We start from the raw sequence: 23,147 nt of genomic DNA, 5'->3' as shown, positions 1-23,147 counted from the left end.
CTCAGCACAGTTCCACATGTTGAATGTGTTTGTGGGTAAATGAGGAAAATTGTCAGAGAAGTATACAGTAGCCTTCATGTTTCCATTTACCTTATTTATTTAGTTTAGTGTTTTACTATTTCTATTAAAGAAACGTCTGCGCCTCCAATAATTGCAATATAATATGGTTATTATGAATACATAGTCTGTATTAATATATGGTATAATATAAGGACATACTATAGTCCTATACATACTTTTATTTTTATAAAATGTCACTTTTATAGAATATCACATGTGTTTATTTTCAACATGATCATTCAGATAAAGTTACAGTACAAATGTGCATGGTGATACAAACATATGAGCAGGAGTAAGTCTGTGACCCTTCCACTAAGAGGGAAACTCACACAATGCAGAGCAAACTCATTGAACCTACGATGAAAACATTTGTTGTTGGCAGTTTCACCAAAGATTGATGATTTTCCGCTCTACACCTCTCAGATGGTTTCGTTTAAATAACTATTTGAGGCCCAGAGAGTTAGAACATCCAACCTATCTAATCATCTCAGGACAACTCAGATTTATCTTGTGACCCTTTGGTTGGGAACCACTAGACGGAACAACCTCTCTGTGTATAAATCAGTTGAAACGAGCTCTGCCTCAACTAGCTACAACAGCAAACTGCTGCGTATACAGTGAAGCTACCAATCTATTAATGTTATACAAGACAACATATCACTCAGTGAGGCCATTTTTTCTGCAGAACAAGCACTGTTACTTTATTGCTTTTATTTGCTTGTAAATAAACAATTTTACATTGTGGTTCTGGAACTTTTACTTAAGTCAACATAAAAGCTACGAGGAGGTTACAGTTTCTGTTGACTGTAGCGGTATTGTTTTTACGACATGCACCGCAATGTGGTAATGTATTTATGTGATTTATGTGATTATGTTGGAATGATAATATGACGATGGTGACGCAGAGTGAACTTTGATTTAGTACCGTTCATAAACAGAGGATGTTCTGGTCTGCCTGTAAAGACATTAATAAGAAGTATATCAAAATAGCGTTGTTTTTGCTGATGGTCTCGTTTGCTGTTACAGGTAATTTATTATCATCAGAAGAAAAAGGTGACCGTTTAAGTAACATTTAAAAGTTGCTCGTATGAGGTTAAAGGACAAGGGACAGTTATTTGAAGACTCATGATCTGAAAGTAAAGTGACACCTGTTATCAGTTTGTCACGTTCTTTACTTCCCCACCCTGGCAGTTTTCACGCCACCTCAAGTCTTTATTCACAAGACCCAAAGACTCACATATGTGACTTCAGCTCAGGAACTAGTGACTTCAGCTCAGGAACTAGTGACTTCAGCTCAGGAACTAGTCACAAGAGGTTTCAAAGGCCTCCAAGCATTTCCATGCTTCATGCATAGCTCAAGATTGTTTTTCATGCTAAGATTAGTGACACAAGACAAGTCTAAACTTTTATCACTGACCTGTTGGAATACATCAGTTATACTGTAGAACTCTAATGTTGCACATAGGATGCATATGAATAATAAGTTAATACTTATCTGCCCATTCAAATTCTAAGAGCCGGTTATTATTTAAAGGATCAGTTGGACCAAGTTACAAAAAAATCGAATACAAAAAAAAAAAAAACTTTCAGTATGATTCACCTACCTCCAGTGGTATAGCTATTAAGAATGTTATATTAATTCACATGTATTTGGAAAATGCTTTTCTAAAACTAAAACAACTTAAAATAAGTGAATTGTGTTTTACTACTATTGATCAAAGAAAGACAGCTGTTAAAAGTAGATATCTGCATTAAAAAGAGACACAGGGACAGTTGCACAATCAGCTAAATATTGTGGAAGAATGTTTAAAAATGTTAGTTTGTAGAATATTTTATGGAACGATTCCCCTAAATATTGTTTAAATATAATTACATTCATAAAGTACCAAAGGTGTTTTTCTGTAAGTTGTGGTTGAAATGACCCTTTAAACAGCAACAGAACTTCTGTGTGGATGGCAATTGTACAATACCGCCACCCAGAGGCCAAAGGCTGCTTTCACTAACTCTATATTTATTTTATGTCATATGTTATTTATTCAGTGCAAACAAGAATCGCTAGGTGGAGCCTATGTTATAAAGGCTGTCCCGATTTTTAATTTTTTTAAAGACATATTTAGTTTATTCACGTTACTTTATTTACTATTTCCTCAGACATTATTGTCAAATATTAATTATGTTAAAACACGTAATTCTGCCTTAACACTGAAAGCCTATGCATATGTAAATGCAGTCCTCCCACAACGATATTAGTCATTTACTAGGCTGTGAATTGCTTTGTACTATTTGTATTTGTTCACAATTTACAGAAACATTAAACTTCTAGAAAAGTTGTCTGTTACTTGTAACTGTTTCTTTTTATCGAGGCTATTTATACACTTATTTTTTTTAATTACTTGTATGTAAATAGTTTTATGTTTTTTTTCTATCGCTGTTCACCTTTATAGTCTACGGAATACACACAGGGAAGAAAAACAATTAGAGGAGGAATTTATTTTGTATTTAATTTTTTAAATATTTGAATTTATTTATTATGCACTTCGAGAATTAAGTCGAAATACAATACTGTGAAGGAAAGAGGAGGACGTTTTTTTATATTATATTATATTTTCACAAGGATGAAGTAGACATTTCGAGAATAAAGGCGAAATTTTGATTCTCGAAATTTTGACTTTATTCTCAAAGTGTATAATTTAAGAAAATATTAATAAAACCCATTTAAAAAACTTCCTCTTCACTTTTTTTTCTCAATTTTGTATTTCGTCTTATTCTCGACATTTCGACTTTATTCTAGAAATGCATAATTTAAAAAAAAAAATCCTTAAATCCCCTAACTTTTTTTCTTCCCTGTGGCCCAAATACGACTTCCGTGTTAGTCCGTGTTTTTAGCTGTAGCCTATGTCTATTTTTTTTAAACTGACCTCACCTTACATAAATGCACTTGAACAACTCCTATCTTTGTTTAAACCCCCCAAATTATTTATGCAAAGAAAATATTAGCCATTTTGGCCAGGCCTTGCTCGGAAAAGAGGTCATATGACCTCAAGCAATTTTGCCTGGTTAAATAAAGGTTAAGAAGCATACAATATAATTTGACCATAGAGCCTACAGGATATATTTTGCATAATAACAGGTAGGCTACACGATGACTGTAGCTTACACACAAGAGGAAATGAGACCTGTGTTGGGAGGTTGCACACACACACACACACACGCACGCACGCACGCACACACACACACACACACACACACACACACACACACACACACACACACACACACACACACACACACACAGACAGACAAGAGAGAGCGATAGAAGCAGGTCTGCCTGTCATCATCAGCAGTGACAGGAAGCGTCTGTCGCTCCTTCGTTCATGTCGCTCTGTGTTGAACGTGTTTTTTATTCGAGCAGCCGCGCATGTGTTGAACTTGAAAAACAAATAGTTAGTTTGATTTTATTTTAGTATCGTCTCTGTAAATTCAGTTTGCGTTTGATGCCACAAGTTCTTCCAAAAGATACATAGCCTACTTTTCAGAAGGAAATCTTTGCGTTCTAAGGTAGCGATGACTTCTGGAGGTTTGGGGCTACCGGAGGGCCTGAGTCAGGACATCAGTCAGGAGGAGTTGGACTTCTCCGACCTGTTTCTCTACAATCCACCTGGAGAATATTTCCCTGACGGCTGTGATAAAGGTGTGTATGCATTAGTGATTCTGCTCAACATCATATCTCATTTGCACTGACATGATGTTATTGTCTTAGTATTAGGCTACATTATATGAGGATGGTGGTTCTGCTTTGAGATTGTATAGACTAGTATTAAAGTGCCTTTGGGATATCCATCAGTAGGCTAAGTACTTAGCTGTCAGGTACTGATGTTATCCTCCTCTTTCAGTACAATTAAGTAGGGAAATCAGCTACACCCTTCTTTCTGCTTCACTTCAGTGCACACAGAGAATTAAGTAGGACTCTATGCTGTCTTTAGCTAAAATATTTAAATACACTCAAAAAGGTGTTTTTTTCTTGTAATTCACTTGGATGCATGTTTGACCTTCACTGTGAAGAAAGATGCATGTGCACAGTTTCGACACTAAATGACTCATTTCACATTCATTCTGTTGAAGAAGGAAAGTTTCTCTGTGCTCACCTTAAATCTCAATTTTAAAACAGGGACATACAGGATCAGGCTTTATTGGCAAGTAGTTTTACACATTCTAGGAATTTTGCTTAGTTGTACCCTTGCAGGAGGCTAATAGAAATAATAAGACAGAAAAATTAAAAACATGTAGCCCCAAGCAAAAGTCAAGAATCATTAATCAAAACTGAAAAAGGTAAAGAAAAACAAAAAGGTTGTGTCGAAATACAGTATATCCAATATATTTTTAAATGAACATTGATTGAAACAAATGTTACAGTATAGAGAATCATATTGGTGTAAAAGAAAAAAGGCAACCTGCAAAAGAAAGTAATCCCAAAAATGGGTTAATGTAACTTTGAAAGCCATGAATTAAAAAATATCAAGTCACTGGGACAGATTATAAGAACATTACCTGTAGTCAAAGTGCTAAAAAACACAGTAAAAGTTTTTTAAGAAAATGATGTTGACAAATCATACAAATGTTGGTATTTATTGATTAAGACGGTTGCAGTCCGGGAGAAAACGTTGTTGTGTCGTCAGGTCTTGATGGTCCACAGTCTGTTAGATAGAAAGTGGGTTGGTTGGGGTTACCTATTGGAAGTGTGATATGCTTATGAGCTGCAAAGTGTTGCATCACACTCAGCAGCACATTTGCACAGCATGCAGATGTACACAATATTCTGACCTCAACTGTACAAAATAGTGAGTTATTTCAGCTTTTGTGGGCTGGTAGGGGCACCATACACCCAAATATGTGTGCACAAAAACTAAGAAAGTCAGTTTTTATAATATGTCCACTTTAAGTTGTCTCAGGGTAGTAGTAGGAGTCAAGTAGTCAGGTACTTTCAATATGTTTGCAAAACGTAATCCTTACTTTGGTTTCTTTACAGATGATTCAAGTGCTCTTCTTCAGGCCGACAACCGGCCTCCTGTACTGGTGGTGGACCATCATCACATTGGGTACATCCCCAGCTCCATCCAGCCTGCCTCCTCCTCTCAGAGCCCCACCACGGACCACCTGCCTGGGGCAGAGTTTGACTCCCTGGGCCTGGTATCGAGACCAGAGACCATACCTGCTCCCAGCCCCAGGATTGAGATCACTCTGTTGGGCGACTCGCTCAGCTCTCACAGCCTTGAGCTTGGCCCTGGCACCAAAGCTCTGGGCGCCTACAGGGAGTGTGTGAGCCCCGCCAGCAGCAACTCCTCCACGGGCTGGCCTGTGGAAACGCGCTCTCCTTCGCCTTCGCCCAACGTCTCCCCATCCAACGGAGCTGGGTGTGGCATGGGACTGTTCGCCTTGGACCTCTGCCCGGGCCTCCAGGGCATCGGCACCTCCTCGGCCCACTCCTCTCCTGGAGCCTCGCCTCGTAACAGCGTCACGGATGAAACATATCTCCTGCCGCAGCACCAACGCGCCTCCTCATCGCACCACCACCAGCGCTCCCGCTCTGCCTCACCACACGGTAAACGCTGCTACGAGCAGTCCCATGCCTGTCAAGGGGGGGGCACTCCCGTCAAGCAGCGCTCCAGGAGCCCCAGCCCCATTCCCTCGCCCCACCATGAGCAGCAGGGTTCCTACTACCTCCACCACCAGTACCACCAGCCCCAAGCTCAGATCTCCTCTGCGGGCCTGGAGGAGGTGCTGAGCGGCCTCAGCTCCAGTCTACCTCCCAGAGTGGTGCCTACTGCAGTGGTGCGAGATGTACACGCACAGACCCAGAGACAGGACTGTGTGTACGGAGAGGGGTACGACAAGCCTGAAACCTTCTATATGCTCCCAACTGTGTGGCCTCCTCCTCATCATCCAGTCCACCACGGAGCATTTGGGTGTGTGATATGTAATATGAACTATGGTAAACGTTTTTTTGGATTATCATATTTTGTCATTCTTATTGCGTTTCTCTTGTTGTGTTTCCCCGCCAGTGGTCTCTCCGTGGCTCCGCTTCTGTCTTTAGAGTGCCCGTTGCCCAGTCAGTCCGGTCAGTACGAGCTTCTCATCCAGCAGCAGCCCAGATCTCACCACCGAGCTCACTATGAGACGGAGGGCAGTCGTGGGGCTGTGAAGACACCTAACGGAGGGCATCCAGAAATTCAGGTGTTTTTTGTTGTTTTTTTGGCTCGTGCATGGAGGATTTGGGGTGTGCAACAAAAGACAAAGCAAGCATGAAAAGAGAAATCACTGCCACACTAAAGTTGCAGATGAGATTGTTCATGTAGGGTGGTATTTCCTGGATTATGCTGTGTTTATGTAAAACCGACAGCCAGGCAAATGAATGAAAGAGCTTCACGTCACCACTCCCATGAGGACAAATTATCCAGGACAAGCAGTGTTTTCAAAATGCTCAAATATACACTTAATAGCTGATATATTGACAAACTGTGTAGTCCAAGTATTGCTGCATGGCTTGCTGCTCTGGTGAGTTAATTAATAAGCCACTGTTGTTGGATTTCCTGCCACTGATGCAGTAAAGGACTATGCAAAGCAGGGTCCTTGCTAAGCCGGTTAGATAGTGGCCTGTGAAATCATGCCCAGGGGGAAAAGAGATTTATTCCACATTGAGATGTTGTTGTCTGCAACCACAGACATTAATGGTATTATCTAGTTATGATTAATTCAGTGTGAAGCATGCACATTTATTTGCCTACGTTGCCCTCACTAGCTCCATGGGTACCGAGGAACAGATCCATTGGGGCTGCAGATCTTCATAGGGACGGCCGACGAGAGGCTTCTGAAACCCCACGCCTTCTACCAGGTCCACCGTGTGACAGGAAGGACGGTCACCGCACCCAGCATGGAGAGGATCATCAACGGGAACAAAGTGTTGGAGATCCCCCTGGAGCCTAAGAACCACATGACAGTGGCGTGAGTAGGGAGACTGTGAGATACATGTTAACCAAGAAAGTCACACGTCAATCACAAATTCTCTAAACATGTGGCAGCAACATAAATCACTAAAGACAGTTGTCTTTGACCAAGCAATTACTACTGTGGTGTTTTTATGCTTTATCTCTAGAAAGTAACAGTTGCAGAGATACGCCCATCCCCAGTGGTGTGCACTGTTCTTGTCCTTTTCCTTATATCTCAATCATCACCCATGTTAGCTTATGCTGCCCATGCAAGCTAAATGTTTTTGTCTTTTCTTGCTCCTATTAAGTTGCTGTTACTGCCTACGGAAACATTAAATGCATCACTTCCTGTGTGCCAAAAAAGGTTTTCCAGGAAAGGCCTACAGTACCAGACATTGGCTGCTCGCGGCAGTAACCGCTTTGATGTAGTAGATGCACAATGAATCACTGTAAAACATTAGTGAGATAAATTATAAATTACATCTAATCTGACTAATCAAGACAGACTTCATCAGCTAATAATGCTTTGATTGGGATTGTGTCAACACAAAAAGATTCTAAAAAAAAAAAATCTTTTAGGCCTCAATTTTTATCTTTATTAATCTCATCACATCTTCTTACATTGCACAGGATTGACTGCGTGGGAATCCTGAAGCTTAGAAATGCAGACATCGAATTGAGGAATGGTGAGACGGACATTGGACGGAAAAACACACGTGTGCGTTTGGTGTTTCGAGTCCACATTCCTCAACCTGGAGGCCAGCTCCTGTCTCTTCAAGTTGCCTCTGATCCGATCGAATGCTGTAAGGAGTGCTTGATTCCTGATAAACTGAATTTTGCAAACCTAAAAGTTTACTGTTATTACTTCATTCCAGCTATTCATGTGTTGTTGGCAAATTTACTAACTTTAAGAACTCTTGTCTACGTTCCTATTTCCTCAGCCCAGCGCTCGGCTCAGGAGCTCCCTGCAGTGGAGAGGCAAGACCTGGACCGATGCTCAGTACTTGGTGGTCAACAAATGGTCCTTACCGGGCAGAATTTCACAACTGACTCCAAAGTGCTATTCTCCGAGAAGACACAAAGTAAGGCAGAGATATTTTCAGCACTAATTGAATTGTCTGGTAATGGTATGTAAGGTTAACTCTTTCCATCACTGTAATTGAGATTACTTAAAGCAAAGCACAACTTTTTGTGGAAAAAGGCTTATAAATTGGTAAACAGATTTTGTACAGAGCAAGGCTAGCTAGGAAATTCCACCTACCAGCACATCCAAAGTTCACAAATTTAAAACAATTTAAATGTTGTCAGTAAAAAAACACCTCTAACATGTATCATAGAGGTGCTGTTTTATATTTACTGTACACATGAAGGAGGTGTTAATCTTTAACGTGTGTGGTTTCTTTTGTTGGCTTGTGATTATTATGTGTGGAGCCTGTATTTTGACACCAACCTATAGTTCCTCATCCTAGACTCATATTGTGTGCAACACCCAAATAGATACCTGTGTGGCCTCTTAATATCCTGCTAGAGTGAATCCACCTACTTGTGTAGTATATGTATTTTCAGATTATTTGCATGTCGCCTGGGCAACATCAACTTTCAATGACGCACACTTTGCTTCAGCCCACACATTTGACTCTGTCAAACTAAGCCCATTACTTTAAACTTTTACTGTTTTACTGGAGGTGAAACGTTTTGTTTATTTCTACACGGAAATTTCTCACCTCGCAACTGCTCCCCCTCCCACGCAAAAACAAGAAGTTGGGTTACATGGTTCGAGAGCTGGATGGGTACAGTTGACTGCATGTAAAGCCTCCATGTTACTTGGTGTGGGGTTTTATACAACAGGATGTGGTTAGAAAGACTGATAAAGATTCAGAGCCAGAGCATAGGTTTTCTTTTGTTTTTTGTATCGTAGCGCGGGTAGAAAACAGAAACACTAAGTAAAACAAACTGAGGTGGGAGTGAAACACTAAACCAGACATAAAAGATTCCACTGTCTGTGTATGAACGTGCTCACATTCGGTAGACTAATGTAATGTACAGAAAGGACTGACTTCTGATTTCTTATAAATTCTTTTCAGCCCAAAAAACTTGCTATTTAAAAAAAATTACAATTTGCTTATTTCATATCTTCATGAAAGTTTTTTTTCTTTTTGAAAGTAATACAAGTAAATCAATAACACTCACACATCTGTATGGCAAATATGAAGTTAAATCCAGTTAGTACAAATCCGGAAACAGAATTAGACTGGCTCCGGAATGTAACAAAATACCACAAGCACCTCTTAAACCCAGCATTTGTCTCAGCCTCCATTGCTGACGAACAATGTTTAATAAATAGGTTAGCACTGTAGCACTTAACGCTTTACTCACACGTTTTAGTGCATTAGAGGAATGTGCAATAACATATTAACACCTGCACTTCATCCCTACTCCTTACATTTTTATGCAATACAGCAATTTGCACTATTAAGCACTATGTCATAGATGATGTTCAAATGTTTGTTTGTTTTGTTATGATTGATTTGTTCTTGGTTTTGATTGTAAAGTATGTCTTTATGAAGCAATCATGCACTGCGCCCAATCCAAATTTCCACACAGGGACAATAAAGTTAAACCTAACCTAACCTAACGATCTTTTCATCTTACTTTTATCCTCAAGAAAGCAATCAAGTGTACATCCCAAACTATCAAACTACCGTCAAACCCTAACCCTGGTACACTGTTTTCCTTCTGCTTTTTAGATGGACAGCAAATCTGGGAGGTAGAGGCAACTGTGGACAGAGACAAAACACAAGCCGTGAGTCATTTCACAGTTATCTGCACCGAGAAATGCATTAATGCAGTAGCATCATATTGCATAACCAAAGATTTGCTTTTTCTAGATATATACGAAGATTACATCAACTTCGTCTGGTGCTGTTACAAAGTGACACACGTGAAAAAAAGCAAAACACGATGACTAACTCAACATGCTGATATCATATTTGATTTGTATTTTGGATGCTACATTTTGATCTGAAACACACATTTGAGAGATTTGGGGTAGCCTATATCCCTCTGTTAAAACATTATTTCTATTTGCTGTCTAGAACATGCTGTTTATCGAGGTCCCTCCTTATCGAGAGCGGACCATTTCCCACCCAGCCAAAGTCAACTTTTACGTCATCAACGGGAAGAAGAAACGCAGTCAGCCTCAGCACTTCATCTACACTCCTGTGCTAGGTATGTATCAGAGGGCATGCTAGCCACCTCTGCTCTGTCATCACAAGAGGAGTAGGGCTTCCTTGAATGTTTGAGAAACAAGAAAGGGTACAGAAAGGTCATCAATTCGCAACCCCTGGCCAAACAGTCTGGAGATGTGAGGAAATATTGGTTGCCCCTCTATCAACCCAAACCTCTGGCTCAAACACTAGAAGGAACACAGTTAATGTGCATTTTGACTTTTCCTTCACTCTAAAAAATATTTCAAGGGCTTAGTAAATGTAACAGTAATATAAAAGTATTTTTTGCTTGAAAAAGATGAGTAAACATCATTTTGGTGAGCATTTGGGTTAACTTAATCAAAATTCATGAGTAAAAATTAAACAGAAATATTTGTGTGAAATGTAATAAATAAAGTAAGTTTATTTAATCAACAAAATGTATTACTTGACTGACAGATTACATTGTGTAAATATTTTAGAATAATTACAGTATGTTTCATTGATATTTTTGAGAATAAACTATGAATAGAAAATATTAAGTAAATCTACTCATTATTCATGGTTTGTTTTACTTGATTTCTAAGCTTTGAAATCTACTCAATATTTTTGAGTGTAAAAATGTTACATCAATTAAATTAAGTAATATGCAGTATCTGTTTTTAGAGTGTTTACAGTGATGCCAGTTAATAAAGATAAAAATGAAAATAAACCGAACATTAAACGGTTGAGATGTTAAAAATTTGGCAAAAGTGTTCTAAGTCAGCCATCCCGTGATTAAGTCAAACTTAAATAATACAGGAAATAGCAACACTTTGTAAGATAAGGTCACATGTGTTATGAATGCAATACAACATTTCAACCTGAAGCAGCTACTACTATCTACAAGATTTCTATGGTCTTCATTTAACAAGAAATCATTCCATATCACAAGAAATCCACCACTCAAGCTGATAGCAGTGAACTGCAGCCACAGCATATAGGGTTCTGTGTAGGGTGACAACTCTCACTTCCTCTATCGAGGGAAAATTGGTCACTCCTCTACTGTTATCACTAATGCTTTCTTCGCCTACATTAAATACCCACATCCGATATGTAGACACACACACTTGTGTTTTTATTCATTAACATTTTAGGAAACAAAGGGCCTCACTAGAAATAGATGAGGCTGGTTGAGGAAAAGGGGTGTACGTCAAAGAAATCTAAATTACACTCCTTCATCATGATTTTTAATTGGTGTAAATAAACCAGTCGCTGTAACATATTAGTATAGCTAGCATGGCTCAATGTATGTCACTCGGTTGGTCGGTCCAGTCAAAAAATCTCATCCAATGGATTGCAACGTCATCCTGTACAGATATTCAGAGAGAGTCACAAGAGGATGAATCCTGATGATTTTGGTGATTCTCTGCCTTTTCCTTGAGAGCCACCAGCAGGTCAAATGTTTCACATTTTCACTGAAATAGCTTGATATCTATTAGATGGATTGGCACACCATTTTGTAGAGACTTTTATGATTCCAAGAAGATGAATCATATGACTTTGTTGATCCATTGACTTTTGCTCTAGCATCACCAAGAGGTTGGCATTTGTGGATCAGAGTGATATTGCTTGAGCCTTGGGTGGATAGCCGTACAACCCATTTAATTTGCCAACTACTTTATCTTTTTACCGGACACCTGCAAAACTAATGACATTCGTCAGCATCAGCTGTACTTGAGTTTATTGGAAAATAATTACTTTTAGCAAGTTAACAGGACAAAATCAGTTAACATATGCCAGCTTAATATCAGACTGTTAACATTGCCAATGTTAGGATGTTAGGGCGCACTCACACTAGTGCCGTTTGCCTGTTCCGTGCTCAGCACGATTCAGCACGATTCCCCCCCCTCCCCACTCCCCCCGCAGGCCCGTGCTCACACTGCTCGTGGCCTGGGCACACTTGCACCTTGCCTACGTCACCGTGCACGTTTAGGATTTGGAGCTTAGTCTACTTGTAGGCTATACGACTGTTTGTGAATATTTTCATCCGGCCAAATTTGCATCAAATATTCCACTTCCACATTAGAGCAACGAGAATCCTTAAGCTATTGTTTTTTTTTAAATGTAGTCTTGACGTAATAGGTCGCGGTGAACAGTCTCATATTTGTGCAGCACGCTGTTTATTATTAATATAACGGCCCGTCATCAGACCATATGTATCCGGATGGTTTTGTACACATCGATCGCTCCATCAAATCCAAGTCAGAACTTTTTGTATGGGCAGAGATCGTTTTTTTAAGTGTCTTTATAAAGTTTCTTGTTAAACCTTAGTGTAGGCTACTGTTTCCTTATCACCGGGCTGCGGTGTGTTGTTTTGGGTGCGTCTCCACCGCCATGCGTAAATGCAGTTATGACAGCTGACGGGAGGAAAAAGAAAAAAAATCATCTGACGAACGTGAGTAAACACGAAAACCTTTTTGCTGTGCTTTCTGAGCCGACCTAATTAGCTCTCTCCCTCTTTTATTAGCCCACACCTAGGCTTACACACACGTTAATTCTCACACATTATAGCTACAAGTCCAAGTGGTGGGCAATTCTGGTGCCGACTAGTAAGGCAGCGGACGTTAACGGACAGTGCATCCTTAATAAATTCACGTCAGGAACGCCGCCTGTGCGCTTGCTTGTGCGCGTGTCATCTCATTAGCATCTGTACTTTGGCCACGGCACACCTCTCCCAGGTGTGCCGTGGCCAAGGGGCTGTTCCGTGCTGGAATACGGATGGCGTGGTCACACTAGCCAAACGTTCTAGACTTTAGTATGCTAATGAGCTTTGGCACGGGGCCGCGGCCCTAGTGTGAGTGGCCCCTTAGAATGCTGATATTGGTACAGCCCTCACAGAGACTGTAAGTTGTTCCTGGCACTCTTGCCAGTGAACTGATGATAAACCTATACCTATCTCTTACTCCCATCATGGTCAAATAAACTCTGTATTTGTATTCTAGCCGTGAAAGCAGAGCCATTGGATGACTACCAGTTGAATTCGTACGGCTACACAGACCATCAGTCTCGCTCTGGCCTGTCAATGAAGTCACTCTACCATCACCTGGAGCAGGACAGCAACCATCAAGCCTTGAACGTTTCTCCGACACTGTATCATCTAACCACTCTAGACCCCAGAGCCCATGTGTTAATCCCTGATCCGCTGGATGACCAATCGGTTTATTACCAGTCCAGATCCAGCAGTCTGATCAACAGCCCGGCGCTGTACCACACGGCAAACCAACATTACAGCAACTGCGGTACGGCCCTGCTCGGTGCTTCCCCAATGGCCTCCCACCCTGCCTCCATTCCCAACCAGTGTGTCAGTGCCAGAGTCCCTATGGGCAAACTGGGCGAGGGTCCTCAGGTCGGCGATACATTCGAGGCCTGTTTGGTGTCAAGACATCAGAGCTTTGTGCAGTCAGCGCTGCCACTGGGTAAGTCCCCACCTTCAAGATACATCCACAGCCAAGCTCAAGGAAAGGGCGGAAGCCGAGCGGAGACATGCAGCCAGCCTCTGACCCAGATGGGCTCCGGTAGAGGAAACCACGAGGAAGCAGCTCCGGAGAGGGTCGCAGTAAAACAAGAGAACCTTCGCTATGCTTACCTGGAGGATGGTGAGTGTTACTGTCACATACTGTTTTTCTAAGGGGGTCTGTATTCTTCAAACTACAGTCATATGAAAAAGTTTGGGAACCCCTCTCAGCCGGCATTATAATTGACTCTGCTTTCACAAAAAAAAAGATAAAAGTGGTATGTCTTTAATTTACCAGGAACAGCTAAGTACTGGGATGTTTTCCAAACAAAGATTTTTTGAAAAGCAGTATTTGGTTGTATGAAATAAAATAAAATGTGAAAAACTGGCTGTGCAAAAATATGGGTACCCTTGTGGTTTTGTTGATTTTAATGCCTGTAACAGCATGTAAAACTGATGACTTTAAACGCAAAGTTGGTTGGATTATGTTGTTAAGCCTTGAACCTCATAGAATTGTCTGTTTAATCATGAGAAAATGTATTTTAGGTGCCTAAATGCAAGTTGCACTTCTCTTTGACTCTCTGCTGAAGTGAAACAGAATGGGATCATCAAAACAGCTCCCAAAAGATCTGAAAAACAAAGATTATTCATTGTCATGGTTTAGGGGAAGGCTACACGAAGCTTTCCCAAAGGTTTCAATTGTCAATTTCGACTGTAGGGAACGTTGTCAGGAAATGGAAGGACACAAGCATAGTGGCAGTTAAACCCAGGCATAGCATACCAAGAAAAAAACAGGAGCGGCATAGGTGGAGGATTGTGAGAATGGTTGCACACAACCCACAGATCACCTCCAAAGACCTGCAAGAACATCTGGCTGCAGATTGTGTATCTGTACATCGTTCAACAATTCAGCGCAATTTGCACCAAAACATCTGCTTTTTATAAAGACCAAATAACTTAATTGTTGTCTCATCAGTCCAAAGCATTTTCTTCCAATATGAAGCTGGCTTGTCTAAATGAGCTTTTGCATACTCCATGCAACTGTATCTGTGGCGTGGGCGCAGAAAGGGCTTCCTTCTCATCACCCGGCCATACAGATGTTTTGGTGCAAATTGCACTGAATTGTAGAACCATGTACAGATACACAATCTGCAGCCAAATGTTCTTGCAGGTCTTTGGAGGTGATCTTTGGGTTGTGTGCAACCATTCTCACAATCCGCCGCATATGCCGCTCTTGTACTTTTCTTGGTCTGCTAGACCTGGGTTTAACTGCAACTGTGCCTGTGTCCTTCCATTCCCTGACAACGTTCCTTACAGTAGAAATTGACAATTGAAACCTTTGGGAAAGCTTCTTGTAGCCTTCCCCTAAACCATGACAATGAATAATCTTTGTTTTTCAGATCTTTTGGGAGCTGTTTTGATGATCCCATTCTGTCTCACTTCAGCAGAGAGTCAAAGAGAAGTGCAACTTGCATTTAGGCACCTAAAATACATTTTCTCATGATTAAACAGACAATTCTATGAGGTTCAAGGCTTAACAACATAATCCAACCAACTTTGCGTTTAAAGTCATCAGTTTTACATGCTGTTACAGGCATTAAAATCAACAAAACCACAAGGGTACCCATATTTTTGCACAGCCAGTTTTTCACATTTTATTTTATTTCATACAACCAAATACTGCTTTTCAAAAAATCTTTGTTTGGAAAACATCCCAGTACTTAGCTGTTCCTGGTAAATTAAAGACATATCACTTTTATCTTTTTTTTGTGAAAGCAGAGTCAATTATAATGCCGGCTGAGAGGGGTTCCCAAACTTTTTCATATGATTGTAAGTGGTGATTTGTGAGCGGATTGGTGAAAAGCCATTTATAATCTATCGTTCAAATATGTCTCACTGGTGTCTGCTTTTAAATCAATCAAACCAACAAGAATGCAATTATACAGAGATTGGCAGGGAAGTATGCAGGGTTTCGAGTTCTCATTTTCGTTCTTCACATAATTACTTTCCTCATGTTCATGTACTAACGAGTGCTAAACCCTACTGATGTTCTTGAGGACGCATTAATGTGTCATTATCCCCATTTGATTAACTCATAGAGATGGATAAGATGTCATTATATGTGATTATATACCCTTCTAATGGATCTCTGTCTCCCCCTACTTATGCTTGTTTTGTTTTTGTTTTTAAAGTCCTTAACAAGGCATGAGATCACTGAATTGTTTGGCTGAGCAGTAGAGGATACTGTATTCACAGACAAAAATGAAATAATGGAATATACAATCAAGAAACAGAAAACATACAAACTTTAACTCAGACGTGACATATCAAAGCCTGTGGGATGAGTAATTGTGGTCCAGTTTGCAAATGCATACAAGCACACTGCAACAGTGCGCCTCCAAATCCTTCCTGTGGTTTTCTGTTAGGCCTTTCTATCCACTTTCCAATCTTTTTCAGTGTCTCTCAGTCTCTCTCTCTCTCTCTCTCTAACACACACACACACACACACACACACACACACACACACATCTGCAAGTAAAGTAACATTCGTAGAAGCTTCAAGAGCACATTTAGTCTTCATTTTGATAAATCTAAAACTTATTTATTAGGGAAGTGAAGGGGAAAGAAGCAACTCTACCATGAATCATGAGAACAAGTGATGAACCCTGACCTTGTTCACTCTGGGGCAAAGTTTCAGTTAACTCCTGATTGACGATAGAAACAAGACGTTTCCTGTATTGGCAAATACATTCAGATGCACCTATGGTACAATCAAAAAGCAGCTTTGTCCTTTGTTCTGGTCTCTTATACAGACTGGGGAAACATTCTATCTTATTAAGCATCAAAAGCAAATTGACCAATTAAAACAATTATTTTTATGTTATCATTATTTACATTTTTCCGATAATTTTTAAATAATTTTTTGAAAGAAAAAGATCATTGATCAGCCCCTAAACCATTGCACTTAACTTTGTTCAATGAAATAGATACATCTAGTGGACGTTAATTTAACTGCAACACAAATAGAGATTTCTAGCTATCATTGGACTGATGGAAATGTATGAAATCAGAATATTTCTAGGGACACCATTGTTTTTTTAACCACAAACCACAATAACTCAGGTTCAAGTCAGGTTGGACTTTTGTTGCACTCCCCATATATCTCCCTCCCCCTTACTGTCATCTGTTTTCTATCTATAATAGAATAGAATCATACAATTCCCCCGCAAAAGTTCAAGTTTGGCGACTCCTAGTGGTAGTGTTAAAACCAAAAAACGGCTGTAGATGTCATTATACCCTGAGCCCCGTAACAAATCAAACAAGTAACTTTAGGATTAATCAAAAAGTTATAACAGCTTTTACTGGAATTGTTTCCTTTTAGTCACATGCTTTCAACATCAGAATGGTATATAAATCTTTCCTTATATGGGTATATGAATACGAAAATGCTTTGAAATCCTTCACAGAATTACAAAAAGTAAGTATTTTGTCTTGATTTATCATTCTGCATCTGCGTAATTGTGATCATCAAAGTTGCTCACCCCTACTTGTAACATTTTCTAGTGCATGACATCATAAGAAGAGACCTGAAAGGCCACAATGGAGAGTGATCCTGGACTCCTGCAGCAGCCCTGATGTTCATCAGATTTGAAGCGTAAACATAATATATGGAGATCAGAAACTATAAATATGAAATCCTGATTGTCTTGGAGGATGCTTGTACTTGTAAGAATGGTAATAAAACAAATGTGAAAAGAATTCGTGGTAGGCATTGAAGCCAAACAGTAGAAACAGAACCGCTATATGCTTGTGTTGACTTTATTTCAAGACTAAATTGTCATTCTGTGGCCCTAGGAAAGTCTTCACTGGGCAATATTTGCATCTAAAACTAAGATGTTACATTGAAAAGCAAGTTAGCTCTTTGTTAGCCTTCAATATTGCCATATATTTTAGCCAAGGTAGCAGAACATGTACCTTATACATAATACAGTGTATCTATTGTGTGGTTATTTTATCTGACTTGACTTCTATCTGTTCATATATTTGTACAACTGCTCTTTGTACCTGTGTATACAATATTTTATATTAAATAAAATCAGTTTATTATATGAATCTGTGTGTCAGCATTCATTAAGAGCAGGAATACAACTACCTGCCATGACGCCATTATTTAGCCACTATTGAGTGTATTTAAAATATTAGTTCTAAACAAGGAAAAGTTATATTTTTCAAACTTCTGCTTATAGAACAGGCAGGTTTGTCTTGTAATGAATAATAAACATATGCCAAAAAAGTGTAGCTCAAATCAGTGAAAATGTCTAAATACCCAGATAGACCTATGTGTATGATATTCTCAAAGGTAATATTACATTTAAAATAAAAAGGTTTATTTCAGTGTTGAATTCTTGATGCAATACAGTGTAAGAAAGTAACTAGGCTATATAGCCTACCGTAAGTCCATCAGATATGTAGGCTAGCCTATAAGTTTCAAGATTATCACATTCACCACAAATACAGGCACAGTCATTGGAAATTAAATTATTGTCTTATTCTTATTTCCTTACAACAATGCAAACATCTAAGACATGAAAGGTAGTTATAAGTAACCAGGCTAATAGCTGAAGCTAAACACCATATCAAGTTTATTGAAGGCTAACCGAACACTTTTATCTCAAACAGTGAGAGGAGAAAGCACACGATTTTCTATTATTTTTTTCCACTGAAGCATTTAGAAATAATAAATAAAAAGGTTAGTTATTGCCGTTAGGGGGCGACATTTTCAAAACAATCACCGACGGGACCGGAGGCGGATTGCCTATCCGTGACGTCACTTCCCATCGACGGATGTTTTTTTTTTCTCCCTTTGTCAGCTGAAGAATTTACATCTTCCCTTTAAAGTGTTCCCCAGCTTTGGGATTGGAGTATTCCTGTTCCCGGTAAGTCTGTAATTAACATGTTACGTTGCATTAATGGTCATGCATAGCTCATACACGCTTTTAACAAAGTGGTCACACTGGTTTGATGTGTTGTCAATTATCCAGAGCGGCGTTGTGAATGTGCGTCCCATACAGGTCTATCCCAAATAGCAAATTAGAAATCTAGAATAAATGTTTTTTCATCGCCCTTTTCTATACAAGAGCAGGATGTATGATTTGAATTACATTTCAGAAGTTGTGTATTGTTTTAAGTTTATAGTGTGGGGTGGGGCTACAGCTTCCACAAGAAACAGATGGTCTCCTCCCCAATGATTAGCCATACTGACACATTTTCGGTCATTCAACCTTGATCTTACTGTGGGTGCAGGGGTTCCTGCGCAAAACCGGATCAAAAGAGCCGGGAGCACCATGTCTGCAGACCTGGACCTGTCCCCTCCAGAGGTCCCTGAGGCCACCTTCCTGGAGAGCCTACTGCGCTACGGACTCTTTCTGGGAGCCATCTTCCAGCTCATCTGCATCCTGGCTGTCATCTTCCCCACATCTAAAGGACATGAACTGGTAAGGAGGACAGAAAGGGTGAAGGAGAGGAGCATTTGCTCTTCTTTCTATTTTCTAACTGTGTTCCCCTCACCTTGCTATTACCTCCTGTAGTTTTTGGCGAATTCATAAAAGGCATTTTTTGCAAATAATGAACAAATAAAATGCCTGCAATGATAAACGGATATCAAAATGTATTACAAACACACCCATGACAGAAGCAAGTGAAACAATAACACCCTCATATAGAAACAAGTGAGCTATACAAAAAGCATCATTATCATTTTCTTGCATATGACAATAAAGACATGATGAAATACATCACCGTATCCATACCTTCTACCTGATACTTCTTGTGTAAAAGCAGAATGTATCCCTTAGAAAAATGCTTGCTTCGATGTACGTGCCAACTTGTTGAAAAGCAAATTGTATCCCCTACTTTCATATATACTAGTTTATATTTTCCATTTTTTCCATTTGATATGACATTAGGCGTACAAAAAGTAACAGTTATCCCTGCATATACCTGTTGGGTATATTCAGTTTGGTTTAAATGAATGAGTTCGAATGAGATCATACCTACAGGTAAATCTGACTTCACTGACATGGTCAGTATACAATATCCCTTATCTCTCAAAAAAATAGCTTATGCTTTTTTACAAGTGGCTGAAAGATTAATATTATGTAATGATGTTTACCTATGCAGAAAGGGTGCAACAAAAATACTTTTAGTGGTGGCTGCATGTGCTATTCAAATAATACTTTACCTTGACAGACGTACAGGTTTTGCAATAACACTAGACAATGTTACCATAGTCTTTCTGAAATCCAGAGAAGCCAGACCTCAATTAGCAAGTGTTGTGCAGAATATCTTATTTTTGAACGTCCATGAAGACAGAGCCACCAAGGGCTACTCTCACAATCTCCACACTAACAACTGTCAGGAGAGATTATTTATAGACAAGAGCAATTAAACCCACTTTCTCATTATTCTATTTTCAGACATTGTGATCAGATGCACTGATTACTCTCCACAGTCTGTCGCCTTTTCATTCTTTGCTCGCCACAAAGAAGATTGCACTCACAGAAACAACGCTGACAGAGGGAAAGTGCTGAAACACATCAGAATGTATATGGTTGAGTGTGTGTTTGTGCGTGTGTATTTGTGTATTTATCCTCCAGAGAACTCCATGGTTTAATTGAGATACATTCACAGACAGTGTGAGCTGTCAGAAGTGATAGAAAGCAATGAAACAAAATAATATAACTTTTGATCACATATTATTAACCCCTATGCACAGCACAGTATGTTGAATAAAACACAAACTGTTTCGTGGCAACATTTACATATAAAATAATATATTACCTTGGTAAAAAATGCTATATGTGCAGAAGTCGGACAACAAAAGCATCACTTGCATACATCTTCAAAACACACTTTTCTAATCATGCAAAGCAGTCTTGAATATATTCACACCATATTTATTTATATAAGTGACTCAAAGGACTTATTTGGAAATGACAGGGTGTGTAATGCTTCCTGTGTTTGCTCTACAGGAGGAGACAGAGTCAACTGATGGCAAGGCCGCCGAACAGCTGAAGAAACCTAAAGGACCAGCGCCTCAGATTCGACAGAAACCAAAGAAAGAAAGCAAAAAGAAGCGATAGACCGAGCTGTGTGTGTGTGTGTGTGTGTGTGTGTGTGTGTGTGTGTGTGTGTGTGTGTGTGTGTGTGTGTGTGTGTGTGTGTGTGTGTGTGTGTGTGTGTGTGTGTGTGTGTGTGTGTGTGTGTGTGTGTGTGTGTGTGTGTGTGTGTGTGTGTGTGTGTGTGTGTGTGTGTCTCTTTACCTGCCTGCCTGTGTGAATGTGTGTGTCATGAATTATTCTTATCACTACAGGTATGAAATACTAAAATAATGTTCCAACAATAAAAAAATATCCTATTCATATTCAACTGATTGTTCATTTTGTATCGGGTACATTTGTTTTACATTTATTTTCTTTTATGATTGGATATCACTTACTGAATTGTATTTGTATTGCAACAGATAAATGCATTATGTAAGAATGCCACTCAACTGTTTATATTCATTGCTGAATTTTAGTTTGGTTTAAATGAGTCAGAATGAATCATGTCCTGTGCTTATATTTACTCCCTTGGTATGGCAGAATGCAGCATGACTTACTTATAAAGCTACAGCTTTGTGGCACCATAAGAGCATATTTCACTGCAGGTAATGCAGCATATTTATACTGTATAGGCATAGGGGAGAACGGGTAATGTGAGACACTTTTTACATTTGCTACCCTCTAAAGGAGCTAAAATGATTTATCAGTCAAATTAACACATTTCCCATTAATTCAGGATGTTTCCTAGAAAAGGGCATTAGCAGAATTTATTCATGACAAAGGGCAGTGGAAATACAATTGTTTAAAAAAAAGTTGTGTCTCAGTTTACCCCAGCTGTGGGGTAACCTGAGACAGACCAGAGAAATCAAGGGGGTAAACTGATCCACTTACTTTTTCCACTCTGAAACTACAATAACAACACATGTTGTAACAGCTAGAACCCTGACAGATAGATTGAAAACCAAATATTCTAAAACTAATGTCGGACTAGTAACAGAATCATGGGGTCTGGTCAATTAAGAAAAAACATTTCTAAACACTTGAAAGTAACTGATCAAATACACCATATAATTCATTTTCAATAATTAACATTCAAATGACAGATAGAACCAGTTAAATTAAAACACAGTCTGGGGGTCAGAACACAGGACCCTTAGAGCCAGCTAGTGTCTGGGGGTCAGAGCAAAGAACAATCGGAACCAGCTAGAACAGCCTGGGACTCAGAACACAGGACTAGACCCAGCTGTCATTTTCCATCTTTTGAGTCTTTGATTAATATTTTTCTGCATTTGTTTTGTTGGGATCATTCATTGAATAAAGACATAGTACTTAGAGTCTATTGATGTTAAAGGTCACTCTCCTGTCCCCCACATACATATGTGCCAAACCATGCCGTTGCTGACACCCCTTCAACCATCAACTCCCACCTCCAGCCCACATTGTCTTTTGTCTTATTCAAACTAGTCTCCTTACTACCTCAAATATAACGGATTCAGTAAAATAGGGCACAGACACTGTCTCACTTTACCCCACAGCATTTGCCTCACTTTACCCCACTGCCACAATTTGAGAAAAAAACTACCTCTCTCAGCAAATCAGGCTAATTTCCAGTTATCATCATCACATGGTTTCATATGTTGGTAGTTCATCAGCATGTATGATATACGTTTTTCTACCTGAATCAATTTGCTTTAGCACAACAATCGATTAAGTTGACAGCAAGACAATTTACTTTTACATGCAAAAAAGACATTTTTGTGAAAAAAAACATGCTTACAACATCACCATGAGGTCCTCTCTTTCATGACCAAGGGGAAATGAGAGGGGCTTGAAAACATATATCTCACATGACCAAAAATGTGTTCCATTGCCTAGATACAGGGGGTGTCTCACATTACCCGATGTCTCACATCCCCCGTTCTCCCCTATATATATACATATATTCATTTTTACATTTACTTGATATTTGGAGACCATTGATGCTTCCTACTCTAAAATTAAAATAAGTAAGTAAATAAAGAAATTAAAAATAATACCCAAACTATTAATTTATGGGCAATTTTTATATCATCCAAAAACATCATCATAGATCAAGTTTCCAGAAAATAATCATCACCTGTGTTTGGCTGAGCCTACCTCTGTTGTGGTCACAGCAGTCCGCTGTGTTTTCCTCGTCTGTATCTGCCACTCCCCCTGTCTGTCTCACTTCGCACCTGGTCCTCATCTGCAATCACGCTCACCTGGTCTTCACCTCCAATCAACTCCCCTTCATAACCCGTGGATTCCTTGCTGTTGGCGC

The 23,147-nt window shown here is 39.5% G+C and overlaps 2 protein-coding genes across 2 annotated transcripts; both read left to right on the top strand.

Annotated features, from left to right (window-relative positions):
• Positions 1-3,522: 3,522 nt before the first annotated feature.
• nfatc2b (nuclear factor of activated T cells 2b) lies at positions 3,523-17,794 on the top strand. The gene is made up of 10 exons (XM_080026475.1): positions 3,523-3,751; positions 5,087-6,023; positions 6,120-6,291; positions 6,857-7,059; positions 7,674-7,846; positions 7,985-8,125; positions 9,791-9,846; positions 10,139-10,271; positions 13,234-13,887; positions 17,310-17,794. The coding sequence occupies exons 1-10, from the start codon at positions 3,625-3,627 to the stop codon at positions 17,354-17,356; spliced, it is 2,643 nt and encodes an 880-aa protein (XP_079882601.1). The 5' UTR covers positions 3,523-3,624; the 3' UTR covers positions 17,357-17,794.
• A 776-nt stretch (positions 17,795-18,570) lies between these two features.
• manbal (mannosidase beta like) lies at positions 18,571-21,156 on the top strand. Its single transcript, XM_080026500.1, has 3 exons — positions 18,571-18,682; positions 19,050-19,240; positions 20,777-21,156. The coding sequence occupies exons 2-3, from the start codon at positions 19,091-19,093 to the stop codon at positions 20,885-20,887; spliced, it is 261 nt and encodes an 86-aa protein (XP_079882626.1). The 5' UTR covers positions 18,571-18,682; positions 19,050-19,090; the 3' UTR covers positions 20,888-21,156.
• Positions 21,157-23,147: the final 1,991 nt, after the last annotated feature.

The sequence above is a fragment of the Ammodytes marinus genome (assembly GCF_949987685.1).
Source record: "Ammodytes marinus genome assembly, chromosome: 4".
Classification (NCBI taxonomy): domain Eukaryota; kingdom Metazoa; phylum Chordata; class Actinopteri; order Uranoscopiformes; family Ammodytidae; genus Ammodytes; species Ammodytes marinus.
This window is presented reverse-complemented; position numbering and strand designations above follow the sequence as displayed.

What these genes read in the sequence shown, in the direction of transcription:
- nfatc2b (XM_080026475.1), top strand. Translation starts at nt 3,625, where the DNA reads ATGACTTCTGGAGGTTTGGGGCTACCGGAGGGCCTGAGTCAGGACATC. An exon ending in AAGAACCACATGACAGTGGC is followed by an intron (nt 7,060 to 7,673) that starts GTGAGTAGGGAG and finishes TACATTGCACAG; the next exon opens with GATTGACTGCGTGGGAATCC. An exon ending in CATCTACACTCCTGTGCTAG is followed by an intron (nt 10,272 to 13,233) that starts GTATGTATCAGA and finishes TTTGTATTCTAG; the next exon opens with CCGTGAAAGCAGAGCCATTG.
- manbal (XM_080026500.1), top strand. Translation starts at nt 19,091, where the DNA reads ATGTCTGCAGACCTGGACCTGTCCCCTCCAGAGGTCCCTGAGGCCACC. An exon ending in CATCTAAAGGACATGAACTG is followed by an intron (nt 19,241 to 20,776) that starts GTAAGGAGGACA and finishes TTTGCTCTACAG; the next exon opens with GAGGAGACAGAGTCAACTGA.